At 42.7% G+C, this 23,453-nt stretch overlaps 1 protein-coding gene across 7 annotated transcripts; it reads right to left on the bottom strand.

Annotated features, from left to right (window-relative positions):
* Window positions 1-38: 38 nt before the first annotated feature.
* On the bottom strand, window positions 39-19,661 carry LOC118880110 (serpin B8). 7 transcript variants are annotated; one of them, XM_036823496.1, is made up of 9 exons: window positions 19,492-19,661; window positions 15,386-15,468; window positions 13,606-13,838; window positions 13,195-13,372; window positions 11,782-11,919; window positions 9,858-9,975; window positions 7,949-8,091; window positions 6,061-6,213; window positions 39-4,448 (listed from the first exon to the last, which is right to left on the bottom strand). In XM_036823496.1, exons 4-9 carry the CDS (start codon window positions 13,360-13,362, stop codon window positions 4,044-4,046), a joined length of 1,125 nt encoding a protein of 374 aa, XP_036679391.1. In that variant the 5' UTR covers window positions 13,363-13,372; window positions 13,606-13,838; window positions 15,386-15,468; window positions 19,492-19,661; the 3' UTR covers window positions 39-4,043. The 7 variants fall into 7 exon arrangements, with proteins under 7 accessions (XP_036679391.1, XP_036679392.1, XP_036679396.1 ...); XM_036823497.1 differs by having other exon boundaries at window positions 13,606-13,747; XM_036823501.1 differs by lacking the exon at window positions 13,606-13,838 and adding an exon at window positions 10,689-10,774 and having other exon boundaries at window positions 19,492-19,660.
* Window positions 19,662-23,453: the final 3,792 nt, after the last annotated feature.

Raw genomic sequence — 23,453 nt, 5'->3', positions numbered from 1 at the left:
TATGCGGCTGCTTCCCACTAGCTATCTATTTTACATTTGGTAGTGTATATATGTCCATGCCACTCTCTCACCCTGTCAATAATTTTTTAAGGCCAAATAATAATATAATCTTTAAAAATTAATGACAACTATACTCGGCACACATAGCATCGACAATAACTTGAAGTGAAAAAAATAAAGACACCTATGACTAGAAACAAACATATACGGGCAACGACAATTACATCTAGACATATCCTACTTTCAGGGGTGTGAAGCTGTACAGAAAATGGGTCTTATTGTGAAGCACAGTATACTGGTGATATTTTTTATCAGATTTTTATTATTTTTTCTATGTTCATCTGTCCAGTATTGAAAGAGGCATGTTGAAATTTAAATTTTATCTTCATTATGAATCATACCCTTTCTATATCAAAAGACAGCATTTCTCCATTTTAATTCACTTCCTTAAAGTCCACCTTTTCTGCTATTAATAGTTTGACTCCTGCTGTCCCTTTATTTAAATTTCCCTGATATATCTTTGCTCATTTTATGTCACTTTGTTTGAGGTATGCTAATTGAAAACCACATTTGACCAAACACCGTTTTTCATTTTCAATCTAAAAGATTTTTATCTTTTAATAAGGAAGTTACTTTTAGTTCCATTATTAAATTTACAATATTTAGTCTTATTTCTCTTAGCTGGTGTAGTCCTCATTGCATCACGTTATACTATGATTTCTCCATTCTTTTGTTAAATCTTTTTTATTGTGAAATGTATCAGTGATACAACACAATGGATATACATATATGTATATTTAAAGATTAATAGTAAGTTGAATAAACATCTAATATCCACTATCCAACTTAAGAAACAGAGTATCAGGAATAATTTTGAAGCTTCCTGTTGATCTGATTACATTCTTTCCCTGCCCTGGGTTTCGTACTATCCTGTATTTTGTGTTAGCAATTCCTTTGCCTTTTCTCTATAGCTTTACTACATAGATGTAGCTCTAAACAACATAATGACCAGTTTGCTTATTATTTAACTTTGTGCAAATGCAATTGACACTTGTTATTTTTACTCTGCATTGTTTTATGCTGATAGCTGTGATTAATTCATTTTCCCTAATATATGGTGTTCTGTACAACTTTGTACAACCTTGTACGTTGTGTTCTGTATGAAAGGTGCTGACAATGTGAATGGTGCCCCAGAGCTGAGTAAGGTGATAACCCTGATTCCTTTGTATGAATACAACATAATTTATTCATTTTAATAATTCAGCATTTTTTCCTAGGGTTTCTTTTAGCATTTTTTCTTGCTGTGATGAAATAGTATTGCTATGAGCATTATTTCACATCTCTTGAACATACAGTTTCTCTAGGGCTTCTAACTAGGAGTGGAATATCTGGTAATAGTGTATACAAATACATGCATTAATAAACTGTTTTTCTCTTGTTAATCATTTTGTTAAAGAGCCTCAGCTGAAAACCTAAGGCGATGGCTAGAAGTAAAATTTCCCTTCCCTACAAAAGCATAAGACAGACTGGACTGCCGTTGCTGACTTTGAAACTGGAAGAAAGCCACCAAAAAAGGCCCCCAGCTGACAGGCAACAAAAAAACAGGGACTTCATTCCTACCACCACGCGCAGCTCAGTGCTGCCAGTAACCTGAATGTCTCTGGAAACGGATTCTCCCTCAAAACCCCCAAAGGAGGCAGCCCTGCCGACACCCTGACTTTGACCCTGTAAGACCGGGGTAAGCCACTGACCTACAGAATTGCGAGACGAAGATTCTTTACTCAAGCCACTGGGATGGTGGTAGCCGTCAGCAGTAAAAACCAACACAGTGGATGAGCTTGGCTTGTGATAATCCTGTTGATCCAAATGCTTTTAAATAACCTGATCAATGTTATTTTAAATTAATTGTTTTCTCTAGTCGTGTTAGTCTTTAACTGGCAGGAGGAGGCCGTGAACTAAGACGTATCACTGCTCAGTTAAGGCCCAAACAGGTTTGGTGGAACACAGACACTTGATCAGTCTTCCAAGAAACGTATTAGAGTAACCGTCCCTAGTTCATCTCTGTTTCCTAGCCGCTTTGCCCTTGTTGTTTGTTCTAGGATGGACAGCTATGGAACAAAATTTGGCCAACCTAAGACTATGGTTTTGGGGTTGAGGGGTGGAGCTCTGCTTCAAGTGCTGTGGGGGAAGAAGGAAGCTGACACACTGAGAAACAATAAAACCAGAAATGAAGAAAGAGCCTAAGGCACTTGGGTCCATAGTTCTAGTTATTCCTCAAGCACTTTTCTTAACTTGATACTGGATAATAAATTGCTTTTGTCTAAGTTAGACAGAAATGTGTTTCTGTCATTTGCCAATGGCAAGGATCAGTGTTGAATGCTGTATTCATTTCCTGTTGATGTTGTAACAAACTGTTATAAACTTAGTGACCTAAAACACCACAGATTCACCATCTCAAAGCTCTGCTAGTCAGAAGTCTAACGCAAGTCTCTGGGCTAAAACCAAGGTGCTTGCAGGGCTGCATCCCTCTCTCAGGGCTCCGTGGCAGAATCCATTTCCGTGTCTTTTCCAGCTTCTCCATCCACGTCCCTTGACTGGGCCCCTTTCCTCCATCCTCAAAAGCCAGCAACATTCAATCTCTCTGTGCTTTTCCTCCACGGTCACATCCCCCTCTGACCTCTAATTTCTATTTTAGTTTGCTTTCTTTTATGAATGATATTGAGCATCTTGTCATGTGTTTACTGACCTTTTCTGTTTCCTCTTTTGTGAAGTATCCATTTTATGTCAATTTTTCTACTGGATTGTTTGTCATTTTCTTACAGATTCTTTCATGGCAACATTTAACCACTAAAGGATTTATCCTTTAGTGGTTAAATTTGTTAAACTATCATCTCCTGGTTTGTGCTTATATTTTTATAATTTGTATGGTGTATTTTAAACTTAAAGTACCTGTATTTTAATGTAGTTGATTTTGTCCATTGTTTGCCTTAACTGTTTTGCTTTTTATATATTAAGAAATCCTTCTTTGGGAATTCCCTGGTGGTCCAGTGGTTAGGAATCTGTGCTTTCACTGACAAGGGCGTGGGTTCAATCCCTGGTCGGGAGCTAAGATCCCGCGACCCTTGCAGCATGGCCAAAAAAAAAATCCTTCCTTTCCCTAAAGTCATACAATATTCTGCTATATTTTCTTGTAAAGCATATAAAATTTTCATTTCTCGTTAAGTATTTACTATCTCAATAATTGTTTTCTTCTTTTAAATAAGGAATTTTTCCCAGCACACTGTATTGGGCTGTCATTTTCCTATTGACCTCTAATACCAGTTCTTTTCTATTTCACATTTCATATATGAATAAGTATGCTTCTGGGCTCTTCTGTACTATTAACCTGTTTGTCTATCCCTGTGTAAACACCACACTGTATTAACAGGGCTTTATGATAAGCTTCAATATCTAGTAGAGCAGAGCTCTGCAACTTGATCTTTTTCTTTAGAAATGTGTTATAAATTTTGGCCTTTTGCTTATTCATATAAATTTTTAAATAAACTTGTCAAGCTCCATAGAAGCATTGCTGGAATTTGGATTAGAATTACATTACATCAATAGGACAAGTGGGGGAGAACTGACAATTTTTTAACTCAAGGTGTATTCGTGATATGAAATATGTCCATTTATTTTGGTCATCGTTAATGACTGTCAATAGCACTTTATAATTTTCAACATAACAGTCTTGCTTATCTTTTGTTAATTATCATTCCTAAGAACATTATATTTTTAGTGCAAAATTAATTACATTTTCTAACTATTGCTTTTTAGATGCATAAAAATGCAATTGACTCTTGTCTAATAATGATATTGTGTACTACTATAGCAGGTATTGCTCTAACCTCTTTATCAACCTATTAAATCCTCTCAACAACTCTGTGAGGGGGTCCTGTTATCATAATTACACTTTATTTTGGCATTCAAACCACCGCATCAATTTGGTCACAGGGAATTTGAAGTAAGGCAGGGTGGGCAGAGTGATGTACAATGACTGCAGCCCTTTATGGAGAAGAGAACTTGCCGCAGAACAAAATGCTGTTGGTTTCATCGTGCCTGATGAAGAAAAGGAAAGGGTGGTCTGCACAAAATCTTGGTTCAATTCTGCTGCACTGGGAGTTCCTGACCACGGCAGTGGCCGCAGCTGCCTCAGTGCCCTCCTCATTGACCTCTACAAAGCACTTGTGCACGACCTTGGACATGGGCACGTTCTTCTTGGCTGACATTCCAGAAAAGTCGGCCTTGGCTTCCTCAAAAGCATCAGTCATTCCTAAACTTCGAAGAAAAGCCTCCAAGTCATAACTCTCCTCCAGCTTTAACCTGGGAAGAAAAACTTGAACTTTATCCTTAGTCAGCTTTTCTGGATTTGTCCAGGCTCTGAACTTCTCATATGTAAGTGCCTTTTCCACCTGAAATAATGAAGAGTTAAATCTTAAAAGCTAGATGACAATAGCCTGGTACCCACCCATCCAGCCAGTCATTAACACCTCCACACACACGCATGACCTGCAGCTAGATGGTGAGATCTGGTGCAAGATAATCTAAGGGATATTTCCTCTTATAAACACACCAGGATTTCCCCTCAAATTCTTGCATTTTCCTTGTTTTATGGATATAAGCGAAGAACAGTTAGAAAAGACCTGAGACAAAGATAGGGTTTTATTTTTAACTATCTGTACCAAATTCATTTCAAGCGGTTTTTTTAGTTTAGAAAATTCTCATAACCAATTGATCGTATTCATGCGAAACACTTTACCATGAGTTTGAGAACTTGTTCGACAAAAGGGAGACAAAGCATGGCTCAGAACTCTGATGGATGAAAAATGGGGAAATCAGGGATCATCTGACCGGGAAGGAGGACGTGGATTCGGGGCGGGGAGAGCAGCAGTGGGGAATTCCACAGCACGATCGCTTCTGGCGTCCTCGTTTGCCCTCTGCCTGCCCTGGAGCTTCAAATCCTACGAGACCCAGAACTCATTCTGTTTATCCACAGGGAAGAAATAAAGGAGGAAGAGGGGGCTTCCACTTGCATCCCCACTTCCCTTCACCACCTGGAGTCCGGGTGCGTGCTCCTCTCCCGTGACAGCTGGGTTTGGATGTCAGCTCTATTCCTAGACTCTCCTAATTTTCTTCTCAAGTCGCCATGACAGAGCTCATCCTTGACTTATGCCAGGACCTTCCTGATTCCATGGAGAAGCCAGGGAGATCAGGCAGGCCCTAGCCTCACAGCGGTGTGCTGGTGTGCAGGTGGTGGGCTGGAGCTGGCTTGTATCTCCGGTGAGAGTCAATTGTTAAACCCTCGGGAGCCTAAATTCAGCCACGGTGGGGGGTATTTACACCACAGGAATCGGCAAATATTATAATGCTTCCCCTACACCCCAGAGAGCCAGATAACCAGCACGCTATCACTCTTGTGCCTCCCACCCTACAAGTTTACTTCCCCCCATCCTGAACCCCCATTTTCTGTCACGGGAAAATGTCTTCCTCCTGTCTAAGATAAATTCCTCACCTGTACTTTAGACCCTTGCTCCTCAAAGTTGGTCTATCACCAATGGCATCTGCATCACTTGGAATCTTGTTAGAAATGCAAAATCTCAGGCCATAACTCCCCCCAAATCAAAGTCTGCATTTTAACAAGATCCCATTAGGTTAATATGCACATTAATGTTTGAGGAACACTGCCCAGATCCATTCTTATCCTTTTCCTGTCCTTTTCTTCAGTAATTATTGGGCTCTCAACTAGCCCCTCCCTTCAAAATAAATAATAATGTTCTTATATTTTTGGAAGTCTCTCCTGTAAGCGTCATCAAAATTTGTCTATACCAGCAATTCAACTCCTGGTTGTACACTCAACAGGAAATGCATACACATGTTCACCAAAAGACATGCAATGGTGTTCATATAGCACTCCTTAAAAGAATCCTAAATTGGAAATTCCTCAAATGCTATCTGGTGGATGGACTTTTAAAAATGAGCTCAGCCTGGATCCAAGGACACTCAGACTCATTGGCAAGGGCTCACCTCAGCGAGATCCGTGCTGTCGTCAGGCAGTAAAATGAGCATGCTCAGCTCCTGCTCCGCGTAGGGCAGCTCCAGGACCTGGGCGCACACCTCCTCCACATACCCCATTTTAAACTCAGCTTGCTTAAACATCATCTGCACTGTCTTCTTCTCCTAATAAGAATGCAACATTAAAATCAAATTACTGAAAAATGAGCACAGTGCACTAAAAAAAAGATATGTCTGATTCGCAGAATCCCTAGGTACGTATAATTATTATTTCTGTGCACTTGTGCTGATTGATGTAAAGTCTTCATTATTACATATTAGTGTTGAGTATAACATTCTATTGCCCCAGCAGATCAAGTATGATGAGGCGGGAGAGAATAAATTGATGAATATAGAGAGACATAAAACTATAGTATTCTCAGAAGAAATTGTATTTTTTTTTCTCTTTTGAGAAGATGGGTAGAGAAGCACTCCCAGGGACCTTTTAATTAAAAAATTATTTCTCCAAGTTCAGAGGAAATTTAACTAATATTCAGGTCTTTAGGCTGAAAGATCTGGTTAGAAAAGGTATATAGGCCAGAGGGAGTTATACTTTTTTTTTCCCCCAGTAAATTTATTTATTTATTTTTGGCTACGTTGGGTCTTCGTTGCTGTGCACGGGCTTTCTCTAGTTGCGGTGAGCGGGGGCTATTCTTTGTTGTGGTGCGCGGGCTTCTTATTGCGGTGGCTTCTCTTGGTGCAGAGCACGGGCTCTGGGCGCGCGGGCTCAGTAGTTGTGGTGTGTGGGCTCAGTAGTTGTGGCTTGTGGGCTCCAGAGCGCAGGCTCAGTAGTTGTGGCGCACAGGCTTAGTTGCTCTGTAGCATGTGGGATCTTCCTGAACCAGGGCTCAAACCCGTGTCCCCCTGCATTGGCAGGCAGATTCTTAACCACTGTGCCACCAAGGAAGTCCCGGGAGTTATACTTCTATTCTGAAAACTTGCTCAGTTATATAATTGGCTTTATGGCCTTGCTTTTCTTGAAGGGGGAACCTTGATGAGATGTCTAGGGTCCACCATTTTTAAAGCTTGCATCAAATATCTTCTAGATTTATAAATTTTTGTGCAATATGCTGTTATCAAGCGGATGGAGGTCAAATTCCAAGCTAACAGTTTTTGACCCCAGCCGTTATCATATTCAAAAGTGAATGGAGAAAAGTGTTTTTAAAGTTAGGCATGTAATTCTAGAAATCAAATATACAACGTGATGCTATAGTTAATAATACTGTATCAAATACTGGAAATTTGCTAAGAGGGTAGATTTCAGGTGCTGTCATCACAGAAAATATATGGTAACTATGTGAGGGAAAGATATTTTAATTAGCTTGACTGTGGTAATCATTTCACTATGTATATGTATATCAAATCCTCACCTTGTACACCTTAAATATGTATAATTTTTATTTTTTAAGAAGATCCAAGAATAAATAAAAACAAAGCTGGCCTGAACATTTGCTAACACTTTTTTTCTTGTATTAGGAATTGTACAGCCATGAATTCTAAGGCAATAAATAGTCATAGTTGTCACTGACTGTTGCAAGAAAGTGTCTAAATACAACAGTGATAGTAAAATACAAACGTAATTCCAAGGCTTAGAAGACAGTTTCTTTCAATCCAAATAACATGACCAGAGAGAGAAGATCGATTTGACCAAGGATCCAAAAACCAAATGATCAATGTAACAATTATTTTAGTTTTTCTCTTTTCCATTCCAATAAGAGATACATAGGGGGCATGAAATTCCTTCAGAAATAAATTAAGAATCAAGACAGTGTGAAATAAATTATTTTTTTCCATTCATTCACAACCTTTCCCAGAGTATTACTTTAGAAAGTAGCTGTATATCTGCAAAATATGTCCCTACCTTGTTGGTTTTAAAGGTCATTCCCCTTGTGTGCTTTCTGTCAAATTGCTCAATCCACTTTCCTTTGAAATAGGTTGCATTCACGAGGACCAGCTTAGTCAGAGGACCGATCGCCCCAGCCCCCAGGATCTCTGAAATCTTTCCTGTAAAGAGTATGAGAGAAAGTTATTGCTATTGGGGGAGAATAAACATTCTTTTACAAAAGTTCTCTTGACATTGAAAGCCAAGGCTTGGTGGAGAAAAGGCTGGATCCTGTCGTTCTGGCTGCCTGAGGAATCAGGGTGATGGTGTTTCATTCTGTGCACACATACAGAGTAGTGTTTGTCCTTAAACAACAGTCTTGAAGCAGGCAGGTCAACGATCGTTTTGCCCTCAACGTATAGATGTAGAAATTCAGGTTCAGAGTATTTGCCTGACTTTTTGCCGAGGTCACATAGGCAACAAAGTGGTTGAGCTGAGAAAATAACCCAAGAGTCTCGATTCCAACTGTAAGCTTCTCGACCTTGGCGCCATAATTTCTCAGCCACGCCACTCCTGGCATTTTAGGCCACGTAACTCTTTGTTTTGGGGATGGTCCTATGCGTTTAGGATGTTTAGCCATATCACTTCCCCCAACTGTGACAACTGAAAATGTCTTCAGTTATGGCCGCATATCCCCTGGAGGTTGATTCTGATTAAGAATCGTTGCTCTGTGCCCACCTTCAAGTCTCATTTAGGTGAGGAGAGGCTTCCGAAGGATGGGGATACAGATCCGTAAATGGGAGAAGGCAGCTTCCTGGAGGGAGGGAATGGGGCAAAGGAATTAGGGGGATGCAATAAAGGGGCCCAAACTGAGTTGTCCAATGAGAGCGGAGACGAGGTGATCCCCAGCCTCCCCTCCAGCTCTGCTATTCTGGGAAAACTCAGGTGGTCAGCCTGGTGGAAGGAAGGGTGTGAGCAGCCGTGGAGGGGGAAGTGGGTGGTGGATGGAGGGTGAGGTGTGGAGAAGCTTCTGGCTTCCCTAGCTGACTCAGTGCTGCTAGATCAACTGGAGAGCCAGAGGCCACTGCACACGTGACGTATGAAAATATCAGCGTGAAAGGCTCTTCCCTTCCGATGGTCGTTGGCCGCCTGTGTAATCGTGGGTATTGTGGCTGCCTGACACGCAGTGGATGCGCCGTAAGATGGGACGGATGGACTAATGAGTGCCAGGCGGGCGCGTGAACAAATGAGTGACGTAACCTCCCCTCCTGCTGGACGGCTCTAAATTTCGTGCTGAGTACTCAGAGTTCTGAAAAGCACGTCCTTTTTCTCTGCACTCTAATTGAGAACTGGCAGAAATGTTTCTGGTGAGACAGAATGTGTCCGGACAGGGCCCCCTGCATGCTCCACATTAGCTGCACTTCCAGAATCCGGAGCAAATTCAGAAAAGCAAACTTAGCCACAGCCAAGTTCAGAGGGAAGGAGAGGGCTGTGGATGAAACTAGAGCGGCTCACATCACCACCGGGAGGTGACGTGAAACGTTGTCCCACCTCAGCTGTAATCTAAATGGAATGTCCTCCTGCCCTTAGAGCACGGCAGTGTCCTCCCAGGTAGAAGTTAAATGGGGCGCCAAAGAGGAAGCATTTTTCAGGGATGTTCCAGTACCTTCCAGAGGGGAGGGCATCTGAGAGACTAACATTAGGTTTAAGCATTTTTCAGAAATCACCACTTCATAAGCCCAAGAAAAATATCAGAATTGCATCAATGGCCTGAAAGCCCAGCAAACACACATAAACAGGCCACTGGTTACAGGGTCACAGTGGCCACCCGTGGAGGTCACATCCCAGGTTACAGGGTCACAGTGGCCACCCGTGGAGGTCACATCCCAGGCAATCTCAGCTCTGTGTCCCTCACAACACCACATCTCCTGAAATGAAAATCTCTCACCTTCAGTCTTCTCCGTCACCCAGTCATTTATGTGTTTCCTGCATTCTTCAGTGTCTTTAGAAAAGGACAGTTCCTCCAGGTCTGCCTGATAGAACTTCTGGCAGGATTCCTTAAAAGCCTACAAATGCAAAATACCAAGTTTGGCCATATTCTACTTGGCAAAGTTTCCTAAAAGTGTGAAAACATTTCTTTCTTAACGTGTTTCTCGCACAAATGCCTGCACAGGGCACCCTGTACTTTAAGACTCATTTATGCAATTAATCAAAATGTATAGACTGCTGGCTTTGTGCCTGGCACTGTGCCAGGTGCTGGACACCAGGGTGAAGACATGACATTGGACCTGAGGTGGCTCACAGTGTGCTGAGGGAGAAACATACACACACGATAGTTACAATGTGTTTTGAGAATACAGACGGCGGCAGTCATGCACAAAACAGCCCGTGAACGTTCCTGTCAAACGCTTAAACTCCATATTGACTTTCTGTTTGATTTTGTCTCCCCCACTAGGTGGTCTAACCCTGTTTTACTCATTTTTGTATCACCAGCACCAACCACAGTGTCTGAAACATCCTTAGGGAATGATTGGGAGGCTCCATAGTGGAACTAGATTATCACGAAATCTTACAGGCCCTCCAGGAGTGGGATCATCGTGTGTGCGTGTGTGCGTGTGTGCGTGTGTGTGCGCGTGTGCGCGCGTGTGTGCGTGTGTGTGCGTGTGTGTGTGGAGGGTATTAGGGAAAACAGTGGCAAGGCATGAGCCATGGAATATAAGTTGGGATCAAGTCAAGAAGGTTGTTATATGCAACACATTAAAACCCAAGGATAACTCACCTCATGAAAGCTTGTTTTCTGATATAATGTGCCTGGCAATGGGCTCCCATCCTCCGCCCATCTCCTGTTCTCAAACACTTTAGCTTCTACAGAAGAAAGAAGATGTAGAGAGAAGAAGGACCCAAGCAACCAAGAAAAGTGGAGAATGGTTCCCTGTGTCCCCAGTATTCCCCAATTACAGTATTCAAAGGTCAGTCTGATATTCAAAAATGAACATCAATTAACCAGGAGATTCCTGGAATCACTAGTGCTTATCCTAGAAAACCTAACTAGCTGAGGGACCCAGAATCATCTCCAATAATATTTAAGCCCAGAGCAGGCAACCTCCAGGGGTAGCACCCAACAGCAGCTAGAACACGATTATATCTGAGTCTAACCAAATAATCCTTGGAACTGCTGGCCAATAAGATGGCCGGACTTGCCCTGATCATTTCATTAATCTTAAGATAGCATCACTCTGCATATTATGTGGCATAATTTTTTGGACTTCACTTATTGAATAATGGCAGGCTTTTACTGGACTAGGGAACTTTGGAATTATATGTTGCAGTAAATAGGAACTACCCAGATTCAAAACCTTATTTTTTATGAACAGATTTTAATTTTAGAAAGATTATTCTGTCAGTAGTGTGAAAAGACTAGGCTGAATTTGGAGAGATCCATTAGGAAACAATTAAAATAATAGTGTAGAAGATGTGAGAGTCTGGACCCAGGCAATGGCGGTGGTGATTCAGAAGACGGGACAAATTTAAGAGACTTTGCGAGGCCAGCTCCACAGAAACAGCCCAACAGTCAGAGATGAGACCAGGGAATGGCGAGAGTGATGCGGTCACTGAGATGGGGATCAAGGGGGAGAGGCAGGTCCGGGTGCAGGAAGATGGACAAATTGAAATTGACATCTGGGAAGATATATCAGAGACAATACTTTTTCAAAGGACACAATTCAGAAGCAATCATAAAATTCAAAATTACAACTACAAAATATAACTCTAAGCACACTTTTAAGGCAGCAGAGTTATACTTTATCTCTGCTCTTCTGTAGTTTCTGTTTTATTTTCAATTTCTTTTTCATCAATGTGGAAGCACTACTTACTGGCAGGAAATCACATGTCTTTTCCCCAAAGAGTTTGTTGGCAGTTCTGAGCAAGCACTGAGGGCCAGATTTGTTCAATTCCATGAGAAGTGACTGGAATCCTTGGTGAATATCTCCACCTTTGTTCAAACAAAGTGCCTGGTAATAGAAGACGAGAACGGCGACTTTTGACATGCCACTTCTCCCCCAAAGAGCTATTTCCAAACAAATTTTGACACTGAAAATCACAGAGAATCCTATTTTAAAATGAGTTTTGTTTAACCGTCTAGCACAGGGTTTCTCAACCTGGCAGTATAGACTTTTGGGGCCACATACTTTGTTGGGAGGCTATCCTGCACATCCTAGGATATTTAGCTGCATTTCTGGCCTCTGCTCACTAGATGTCAGTAGCACCTCTTGGTTATGACAACCAACTCTGTCCAGACTTTGTCAACTGTTTCTGGGAGGAAAAATCGCCCCCAGGTGGAAAGCCCTGCTCTAGCAGATTTATCTATACCAGGAAGACAACGTGTGATAACTCAGGAGGGAGACAGAACAGAACAAACAGGTAGCGGGAGTGACCCACAGAAGACAAGATGAGCAGAAACGTTTCATTAGCGATTCCACAGAAGTCCTCCAGACCAGACTGTGACTTAAATGTCAGGTCAGAGTGAGAATCAAGGCTGTTCCCTTATCTCCCAACAACCCCAGTCCAAAGCCTCATTCCTCCAGGGAGCTGGAAGAAAGAGCCACCAGGGATTCAACTGTGGCCATGGACACGCTTCTGGGGGGTGTCTGCGCACCCCGCTATTAGTGGGAACATGATGTGTATATGACAGTTTTCTGGGATACATTCACCAGACGGTCAAAGAAACTAAGACATAAATAGGGGAAGGTCTACTTCCCTAAAGTAATATCCACTACTTCCTTGGTAGCTAAGGGCACATATAACCCATTTCAGATCAATCAGATAATATATTCCCTCTAAACAACTCCAGAAGATGTAAAAGTCCTCCTTTGTGTTGCATTCGTCTTCCACTTATGCATAGTTGTACACTAGAAACAACCCGTTTAACAAAAAGGTTCATTTACACAGTTGCATTTCAATTTGAAATATAATGTTAGCAAAAGTTTAAAATAGAACAAAGTTGAAATTCTTGGCCTTTTTGTGGAACAGAATTTTAGTTCACCTTACTTATCAAAGATGCAGAAAATAATGTACTGACTTGATTTCTCCCATGAAAACTAGCAGGAGATTCCGTCTTACACAATTCACCTTTCTACCCATGTCTGCTTTCTCTCCATCACCACTGTGCCCCTCCCACCTCCCAGCCTCACCGGCTTCCATCAGCTGGAGTGAAGGATAACAGACCAGCTCTATGAAAGCACAGAGGAAGCCCGCCCTTGGTCTTCCTTTGTGGTGGGCACGCATACCTGGGACATCTGCGCCGCAGTGTTTCCTTTGGCCCCCATTAAGACCATGGTCAGGGCAGAGGAGAGGCTCAGGGGAGAGAAGAACACGTTTCGCAAGTTGTCCTTTTCACCCAGCAGTTTTAATAAGTTGATGGCAAAAGTGCCATTTGCTTCACAGAGATCATCCATCAGTGAAGGTCTGCACCCAAAGCACAACACAGAAGCACATTAGCCATATGCCCTCCACTAGCCACTGCTCACTAGTCACTAGTCACACCTTCACCCCAGTCTGTGGACACTGGGTATGGTCAGCAGAATAACTGCATCCCCAAACATCCATGTTGAATCTCCAAAACCTGTGACGATGTTATCTTACATGGCAATAAGGACTTGGCGGATGTGATTGAATTAAGGATCTTGAGATGGAGTCACCTGGATCATCCGGTGGGCTCAGTGTAATCACAGGCTTCTTATAAGAGGAAGGCAGGAGGGTCAGAGCCAGAGAAGGAGAAGTGAGGATGGAAGCAAAGATCAGGATGATGTGGAGACACAGAATGCAGGCAGCCTCCAGGAGCTGCAAAAGGCAAGGAAATGGGCTCTGCCCTAGAGGCTCCAGACTTAAAATGTAGCTCTGCCAACCTCTTGCGGACTTCTGACCTCCAGAACTGTAAGATAAATCCCCCTATTATGGATAGTTCTTCAGTTTGCTGTCTCTGGCATAATTTATAAGCAATGTTCTATGAATTATAATATACTATACATAAAAATGACATTTCTGTCACGCTGTCACATGAAAACAGCTGGATGGATTTCAACAGATTTTGGAGGGTTTTTCTGGGATGGTCTGCCCTAAAATGTGGGCTCCTGGGAAGACACAAAATTTACTTTAAATCAGAAGGACTCGAAAACAATAGACCATTTTCCACCGGAGTTGTTGAAACTGGGCTAGGAGCTGTGAAGGGAGCCCCTGGGCACGGAGGTAGAACATGAAGCCCAAATCTCAAGTCATCAGATGCACACTTTGAATCAGGCACTAATTTTGGATCCAGCCTTAACCTTCCCCCCAGCTTGACTAAACTTTAGACAAGCTTCTTCCTGCCTCTGGTGCCTGACCTCTCTTTCCTTAGAGCACTTACTCTAGGCAATTTGTCATGGTAAGTTCTTTCTCTGCTCCTCCGAGAGGTAAACATTTTGAAAAGCCTCTTTCCTATTTTACAGCCCAAGACAATCCTTCTCAAGTCCCTAGAAGCCATCCCTTTAAAATGTAACTGTCAAGGAAGATAGTCTCCGTGGGACGGTGGGAGCGAAATCGCAGCAGGCACCTTGCTGCAAGCTGTGAAAAGCTTTTGCAGCATATTAATTTTTATAATTTTAGAAACATTTTATAAATGCTGCATTTATTTCTATTAAACCTTCTAGAAACCTGGGCTGCTAGTCAGTAAATTATTAAAGTTCATCAACTCATCTTGGTTTCCCTGAATCTCTTTGCTGTTACAGTTGAAGACATTTTGGAAAATAAAAGGACAAATCATCACCCATAATCCCATGATGCTATAAGCTATTTTTTCTATTATGCTATCTGTTTTTAATTGGTATGTATATTTTAACCCAAAACTCGTAAAGCTACACAATAAAAATATGTTCCAATTTGGAAAATTAGCAAACAAGAAAAGTACTGGAAACTCCATCTAGAGATAAGGGTCATCATGCATGTGCTTTTTTTTTTTTTTTTTGTTAACTTTGGGTTTGTTTATTTATTTATTTATTTATTTATTTATTTATGGCTGTGTTGGGTCTTCGTTTCTGTGCGAGGGCTTTCTCTAGTTGCGGCAAGCGGGCGCCACTCTTCATCGCGGTGCGCGGGCCTCTCACTGTCGCGGCCTCTCTTGTTGCGGAGCACAGGCTCCAGACGCGCAGGCTCAGTAGTTGTGGCTCACGGGCCTAGTTGCTCCACGGCATGTGGTATCTTCCCAGACCAGGGCTCGAACCCGTGTCCCCTGTATTGGCAGGCAGATTCTCAATGACTGCGCCACCAGGGAAGCCCCATGTGCTCATTTTTATAAACAGATGGGCCATCCTCTGGTCCTTCTCTCATTCCCCAGTGGACTAAAGGGCCTCCTGCAGCATCTTGAAAGTATATTTCATTTAGACTTGGAGGGGGTGGGTCTTCTGGGCCGCAAGGGCAGGAGGGGAAAGTGGGTGGGGAACACACCTGTTTTAACCGGAGCCGCTTCACTGTTGAATGGTTCCTTTGAAGCTTCCTTCTAAGATATTTTTTTTCAAGAGGAGATGTCTCTGGTTTAAAAGAAAAAAAAAGGGTGGTGGGAAAAAAAAAAAAAAAAAAGGGTGTGAAGTTCACACACTAAATATAAAATAACAGCCCAAAACCCATTCTTTAAAGTTTGAAAAAAATGTATTAAAACGTCAACCAAGAAAATACAATGGCACAGTTTGACAACAGTGCTCTATACGTAATAGGTCATTTAATAGAGGACACAGTGTTAAGTTCCTCAGTGCCCTCACTTCAGTAAGTCCCTCCAGAGCCGTCAGCTGCAGGGCTTGAACCCGAGGGCTGCAAGGGTCAGAAGGCTGATGTGTCTGCAGCGGGCAAGTCCCACCGCAGAGCGAGGCTCAGCCTGCCTCCAGGCCACTTCTCACCCCACATTTCCTCACCTTACACTTGAGGATGTTTCGGAAAATAAAAACCTAGGAGCCAGGAGGGATATTCAAACTTGATAGCACTGTGCCTACCAGAAGGTGGCACCAAAGAGACTCAAAGAAGGAAAGAATTAGGTAAACTGGAGATGAAAGACAGGAATACATTTGGATTTGATCTTACGTGAGCATAAGAGTTTTGACCTGTGGACTGAAATAAAAAAATGCACAACGTGAGATTAAGTTGTGAGCTAAGTTTTATTCGGGGGTCTTACTGAGGACTATAGGCTGGGAGACAGCCTCTCAGAGAGCTCTGAGGAGGTAGGCGGAGAAGCATGATTTTGGCTAGGGAATGCACGCAGTCAGACATACATATCAGTAAAAGGTCACTGCTAGTCACGAGGACCAGGTATCTCAGTTAGTGATTTTAGTGCTGTCCTATGTAGGGGAAGATGCAAGAATCTGGGTTCATTAAAATTTTTTCCTGCGATACCTCTCTCTAAGGAGGCTGTTTTCCCAAAGCACAGAGTGTCTCATCCTGTTTTTCATCCTGAATTCCTTTCAGCGTGCACTGTAGGTCAGCGACTGCAATGGCTAATGACTTGATCCTTGTAGAACCGGATGGCGGGCAACATTCTTTGTTTTACAGGAGCCAGGGTGAAGCAGACATAAGCTTGGGCTGGTGAGTGTGAGAGTGTGTGTGTGTGTGTGTGTGTGTGTGTGTGTGTGTGTGTAGTTGTCCAATCTGAAAAGGCAAAGGAATGAACTGGAATATCACATCAATTTCCTCTTTACACTGTAACTGCTCTTAATTGTAAATGTCTATTTCTGGTTTCTTCCATATTGCCGCTTTCTTCATCTCATTTCCGCACCTCCATTCCTTTTCAACATCCAGGTGCTGGTCAGCAGCAGAGTGCTTCCCATCAGCATCTCGCCCCCCAGCACTGACACACCGTCGCACACACACACCAGTGCACCTCTCAGATGCGCCCCCAGCTCACACCAGTGAAAAGATTTTATTTCCAGCCAGTAAAATGGATTGGCATTAAACTCGTTTTCCTTTTACAGATGAACAAACAGGGTCAGAACAATTAAATACTGTCCTCAGGTCTCAGAAAAAACTGACAGATTTAGCCACAAAAGCAAGCCTTCTGCTTCCAAGTAGTTGTCCCTCAGTATCCATGGGGGATTGGTTTCAGGACCCCCGTGGATACCAAAATCCAAGGATGCTCAAGTCCCTTATATAAAATGGTATAGTATTTGCTCATAACCTACACACATCCTCTTGTATACTTTAAATCAGCTCTAGATTACTTATAATCCCTAATACAATGTAAATGCTATGTAAATAGTTGCCAGAGGGTGCAAATTCAAGTTTTGCTTTTTGGAACTTTCTAGAATTTTTTTCAAATACTTTCCATCTGCTTTGGGTTGAATTTGCAGGTGCAGAACCAGTGATAGAGGGGAGGGCCGACTGTATTCAGCATCATTCTCTCCTGGGGGCCTTGAATGCCTGTCGTCTCCCTGCTCCACTCCCCCATCCCATACTCACATCCCAAAGTGAATCTGTTCAAAGAGCACTTATGTCCAACTGTCCTTATATGATTTTGAAGAAAAAACTATAAAACACAAATGCCATAATTCCTGACTGGGAGCTCCCACCCTTGGGGAGATGGCTTCAAGCTGGCTGTGCACTCCATGCCAAGACAACTGACAAAGGGCTAAGGAAGCCCACAGTAAAGCAGGATGAATTCTCTCTAGGAGTTCGGGAGAAGGGACACAGGACTGGGCAGGAACTCTGGAAGGTGGTGAAAGAGAGGGGTGAATGTGAGGGCTGTGGCTGCGGGATAGGCAGGTACAAAGAATGTAGAGGAAGGCCATGGTTTGTGCGGGGCCCAGGGGAGTGGGTGTGTGCGTGTTCCTGTGAGAGAACTGATGCCTGAGACAGGAGGGGCCCCTCACGTCAGGTTTAAAGGTTTGGACTTGAGCTACGGTCTGGAAAGCCAGGCACGGTTTTCAAACAAATGCTATACCTAAGTCTTAGAAAAATATTGTGTCTCACCATTTGGTGGGGAAAAAGGCTGTGGACCCTGCCGGTAGACCACTGCCATAGCCCAGGGGCTGCCTACTACAGAGAAAATTTCTGCACTGAAGACTAGAAGGTGGAACTGCCAGGCTGGGTGACTGATCACACTCGGATAAGGAGCAGGGGCATCAAGGATTATGCGGAGGTTGTAGCTAACCCGCCCTCAGGGTGCGCCAGGAACCGCAGGAAGCTATGTGAGGAGCCAGCTTGGGGTGGGGAAGGCGCTGCGTTCCATCTGTTCCATGTGAGATGAGTGGAACATTCCATCCCAAGGGATCCTGTAACAAAGACAGCTGAGGGACGTTTGTCAACATAGGTAGGGGACTCAAGCTGAGAAGTTCTCCAGCGAGCACTGGGAGCCATCAGCATCCTGATTCCAGGAGCTTCTAGGGGAATGGATGAAATTACTCAGAATGTACATGAGGAGGCAGAAGAGAAAAAAAAATCCACCTCGTTCCGGAGAATTTCCAATTTTTGCAGGTAGTGAGAGGAAAAAGACGAGAGACCGAGACCCAATAATCCGGATGTCCTGGGAGAACGGGGAGTGTGTGAGGGGCCGGGGAAGTGGGGAGGGCTGGAGGAGGACAGGAAGGTAACACCCAGGCTGGAGAGGCGGAGGGGAGCCAGTCTGGGCCTGAAAGCCCTCAGCAAGGGGTGGGAGCCGGAGCTAGACGGCTGAGTAGTATCGGGGCAGTGTGGAATCGATTCAGTTAACTACTGTGGCTGCAGAGGAGGGGAGACGGGGAGAAAGCTTCTGTTTGTTTCACATTGAGGGAAAGCAGCCCATAAAGAAGAACAGATGAAAGATGTTAAAGAAAAAAAAAGAAAAAGAATGGAAGAAATACAGAAAGAAAAAAGGAAGGGAGGGAGGAACTGAGAGAGAAGAAGAAAAAGAATGAGAAGGAGGAGGAAGTGGAGGAGAACGAGAAGAGGGGAGGGGAGGGGAGGGAGGTACGCGCAATAAGCTGGATCGCAGAGGGGACAGGGGCTTGTGCTGCGGGTGGCATTGACCCAGCACCTCTGGGAACTTGCCTAAGGCTCCATGCAAACTCCAGGCGAGGAGGCCGTGGGCGCCACAGTCTTCCCGCTGCGCCCTGCGCTCCTCCCACTCGCTCTCCCCAAAGCTTCCGCCCTTCCATCTCCGGGAACCGCCGCCCAGGCTCGGGGCACCGGCCGCGCCCTCACTGCCGGCAAATCGCAGCGCAGCGGCGGCAGCAGGCCGGGTGGCCCTTCCACTCCGGAGACCACCCTCTGACCCAGGGCGGGTCTGCGCACCGCGCACCTGCGCTCGGGTCTCGGAGCCCCGTCCTGGGAGACTCACCTTCGAGCCCCAGACCAAGCGGGCCGGGGGCCCAGGGTACGGGGGGGCCAGGGCGACCCCAGCCCCGCAGCTCTCCTGCCCGGATACCTCCTGCCGTCGTTCCCCTAGTCCTCTCCTCCTCCTTTCCCAACCCCTGCGTCTGCCTCTGGCCTCCCTTCCTCCCCTCCTCGCCCCCGTCCTCTCTCCGCAGGAACTCTAGGCTAGAGGCGGCCGCCGTGGGAACCTGAGGGCTCGGGAGCCCTCCCAGCCCCGGTACCTGGGAGATTCCAGCTGTTGCTGCCGCTTCTACTGCTGCGGCCGCTGCTGTTCCGGCTTGGTGGACGCTTCACGCCCGCTTTGCTTTCGGGCCGGCTTCCGGCGGTGACTCAGAGCACCGGGAGGTGGCGCTGGCCTGTGCCGTCTCTGACTCCGCATCCCCAGGCTGGACCCCGGACGGAGGCTGAGCCTCGCGCGCCCCCTCCTGCCCCGGCTGAGAGCAGACGGCTTGGCGGGGGAGGCAAGTCACCCGCCCCCTGAGGGTGTTTGGGGAAGACTTAGCCAATTGGGGGATTGGTTTGTTTTCCTGGGTTAGTACGCGTGTATGCAAGAGCAGTTTCAGAATCGGAACTCCACTTTGAAAATTAACTAAAAGCAAAACCAGAGGTTAAAGCTTCCTAAAGCCAGTGGTTTCCAAACTGTTCTGGTAGGACGTCCCATCAAAACAATTTTTGAGCATGCATCTCCAGTATCGAATTTACATGTGCTTTATGCTAAATACTAATATATTATGCACGCTATAAAACACGTAAACAAAAATTTTAAAGATAAGAAAAACACTTTTTGATTAGAAGTACATTTTTGTGCTTACAAAAATTATTTTAAAATTTAATGAGATCAATGTAATTGAATATATGTTTGCCTGTTTTAATCTTAGTTTAAAGCTTTGAAATACAGTAATTTGAAGGCCTGGTTTTAAGTTCAGTTTATTTCTAAACTTGGATTGATAGCTATCATAAGAAAAGTCTTCTCAGGAAATGGGTTGATTTAAAAATGGAATAAAGGCATCATTAGCTGTACTTACTAAACCTGGACATTTGATTTTCATCCACATGCTAATTATGCAAAGATTTCTGGTTAAAATCTAACTGGTAAAAATCTCTTTATCCTCTTGAAAATCATTTGTTCTTGCAAACCAAAATTTTTAAACCGTCATATTTTAAATATTTTTGACAGTTTGAAGCCCACCAAATCTTTTCTTTGTGTAAGATTTTAATGAAGTTTAGAAAATTATATTTCCAAGTTTTTAAGTGCCCAAATATGAAATTGTTAATATCTTTTTAGCAATAAAATCATATAATGGAAAATATCCATATAGATGTTCTCAAAATAATCACTCTACACTCTTTCAAAAGCAGTTGATTTCTCATTCATAGGTAAGATGTACCTTTACCTAAAGGCAATCGACTGTTTATTTTGAAGAATACTTGCTAGATTTTCTACTACTAATAAGCCATTTATGATCACAGAAAAGTTCAGCACATTTGGAGCACCAGACTTTAAAAAAAATATGTAAGTAATTAACCTCTTTTTTAAAGTACTTTGGTATGAAATAATAAACAAGCCTCATTGTTTTTCAAAAGCTATCGATGGTTGCTACACTGCTTATTAAAAAATATTGTAAAAGTTCTACTTTTTAATGTTCTAGGTTGCTGTTTTTAATCACAGTAACACCATCTGGTAGCACGCATCCTTTGCAATACCTTGCCCAAAGCAGACACATGAGGACGCAACTCTCAAGCCTCTGCATTATGAAACAGTGGGTCTAGTGCCTGTGCACAGGTTCAAAGAGCCAAGTTGAAGTTCAAATCCAAGTAACTATCCCTGACCCAGAAGTCTGTGCAGTTCAGCTTCTAGAGGGGAACTGAGAAGGCTAATTAGGAGTCAGAGATAAATGGAGACCCTCCAGTCTAGAGCATCACAGAACAATTTTGACGAGTATCCTTGCCATCTCAGGTTTACATTGGGTCCCTACTTTTCAGAGAGTTCTTACTCTGGAAAAGCTTAAAGGAACCACAGCCCTGACACATCATTAACTAAACATGAATGGGCTAAAGATCACATAGGGATTAGTTCTCCTGGTCTCTGACAGATAGTGGCGAAGGGAATATCTTTCCTCTTTACACCCAATAACGGAGGGGTGGCCCGTGGTCCCCTTCACTGGGCCTACCATATCTCTACCCCTTCTGTTTCAAGGAAAGTAGACTTCTTTCTTCTCTAGGACATGGTTCCATTAGTCATCTCCTGTAACTTTAATCTCTTTTACTTCTTTGGAGTCTTCTTATCTCATAAATATACTCAGCATCTCCCATATTAACACAAACAAATAAACACAAAGCCCCACAACTTCCTCGCTTCTCTGCTCTGTAGCTACTGCCCTGCTTTTCCGTCCTTCCATTCACAGTCAAGTTTTTTTTAATAGTTTTGTTTTCCCTGGGAACAAAGGAGATTAACAGACCGTGATTATTATCTATTGTTCTAAGGTCTGTTATCCTTCTAAAAAGATAGGCTGTATACATTTGCACTAAGGGGAGAACACAAATATCATCAGCAAATACTTTAAGCCTCATTATTGAAAAAGCCTGATACGCATGCGCACACACAGGTACATGTGTCTCCAAGATGACTGCAGTTTATTCTGCAATCATTCCTTGCACTAACATCCACTTTGAGTCTGTTTCTCCCACGAGTTTGTAAGCTCCATGACTCCAAGAGACTGGGGACCAGGGTCTGTTTTTGTTCAGAAGTGTAGTCTTCCAGTAACTCTAATTCTCACAGAGAAACAAAGCACACCAGTAAGAGTAGCTACGTAGGTAAATATGTATAAAAGACAGCATAAGTTTATCCTTGTTAGTAACTTTTCCTTCTATGTGATTTAAAAGATAGCTGCATAAAGCAATAATTATGAAACTGTTCATGGGCTTATAATTCATAAAGATGTATAGTTGTAGGACAATAATAACATAAAGAAAAGAAGAGGAAAAGGAGTGATACTGAAATAGAAAAAAAATTGGAGAAAATAAATAAATAAAATACAATAAATCCTTAAAAAAAAAAAAGAAATGTAGTCTTCATGCCCCGAATATCAACTGATACAGTGTAGATGCTCAGCAAACATTTTTTAAATGAATGACTGCCTGAATGCATCTTACTAACCTGAAGTTTCTAGTATCATCCTTTTTCCTCTTTTGTTTGTTTGAAAAATACTGTGTTTAATATTTTCTGATTGACAGCCTCTGACACAGAGTTACTCTGCTCTTCCTTTATCTTGGCTTGGTTTCCATGCTCCCCGTTCACTTGTTACCTACTTTTCTTATGAGTCCACATGATACATAACACTTAAGGACTTTTAATTTAGTAGAACACAGACACAGGGGATTTCTTTCATTGTTACTTAATGTGAGGTATTATGGATAAAGGGAAAATGTTTTATAATGATATGATAAATTGTCATATATATTACAATTTCCTATCTTTGGAGCTAAAGCATAGAATCTTTTTTTTTTTTTTTATTCTATGATACCAAACCAAGATTTAATGCAGAAAATACATTTTCTTGTACTAGTTTATACACCATTCATGTCAGATCCATATCAGATCATATCTTTCACTTAGTAGATTAAAATGGAAAAAGCAGCCTAGAATGATAGACTTAATCTCTAAAATTAGAATAACAGTTGATGAGACTACCAATGAGACATTGTGTAAGAGCATTTTTAATAGAAATTAGAAAAACACAACCAATTTTATGGAGATAAAGTTTTACTAAGGATATCTTCTTATAACTGACAATACACATTTATATAAATTGGAAATTTACTCTTCTAGCTTATGATTTTTAAAAGCAAGGATGTTAATGTGACAACTTACACACGTAATAATTCTTTCCAATAAAATTTTTATTTTGGAATAATTTTAAATTCACAGGAAAGTTACAAAGATAAAACAGGGAATTCCCATATACTTCTGACACAGTTTCCTCTAATGCTAGCTTCTAATATTACAGTGGAACATTTTTTTAAAACTAAGAAGCCAACGTTGGTACATTACTATTAACTAAACTCCAGATTTCATTGGATTTCACCAGTTTTTCCATTAATGTCAACATAAGTATTTTTAAAATAGCAGAAAAGGGGGATTTAATTTTACAGTGGTAATTTATGAACCACCAGAGTAATAGTC

Source organism: Balaenoptera musculus, chromosome 14 (genome assembly GCF_009873245.2).
Source record: "Balaenoptera musculus isolate JJ_BM4_2016_0621 chromosome 14, mBalMus1.pri.v3, whole genome shotgun sequence".
Lineage (NCBI taxonomy): Eukaryota > Metazoa > Chordata > Mammalia > Artiodactyla > Balaenopteridae > Balaenoptera > Balaenoptera musculus.
This window is presented reverse-complemented; position numbering and strand designations above follow the sequence as displayed.

What these genes read in the sequence shown, in the direction of transcription:
- LOC118880110 (XM_036823496.1), bottom strand. Translation starts at nt 13,362, where the DNA reads ATGGATGATCTCTGTGAAGCAAATGGCACTTTTGCCATCAACTTATTA. An exon ending in CTGCGGCGCAGATGTCCCAG is followed by an intron (nt 11,920 to 13,194) that starts GTATGCGTGCCC and finishes TTCTATTACCAG; the next exon opens with GCACTTTGTTTGAACAAAGG. An exon ending in AGACATGTGATTTCCTGCCA is followed by an intron (nt 9,976 to 11,781) that starts GTAAGTAGTGCT and finishes TTGCATTTGTAG; the next exon opens with GCTTTTAAGGAATCCTGCCA.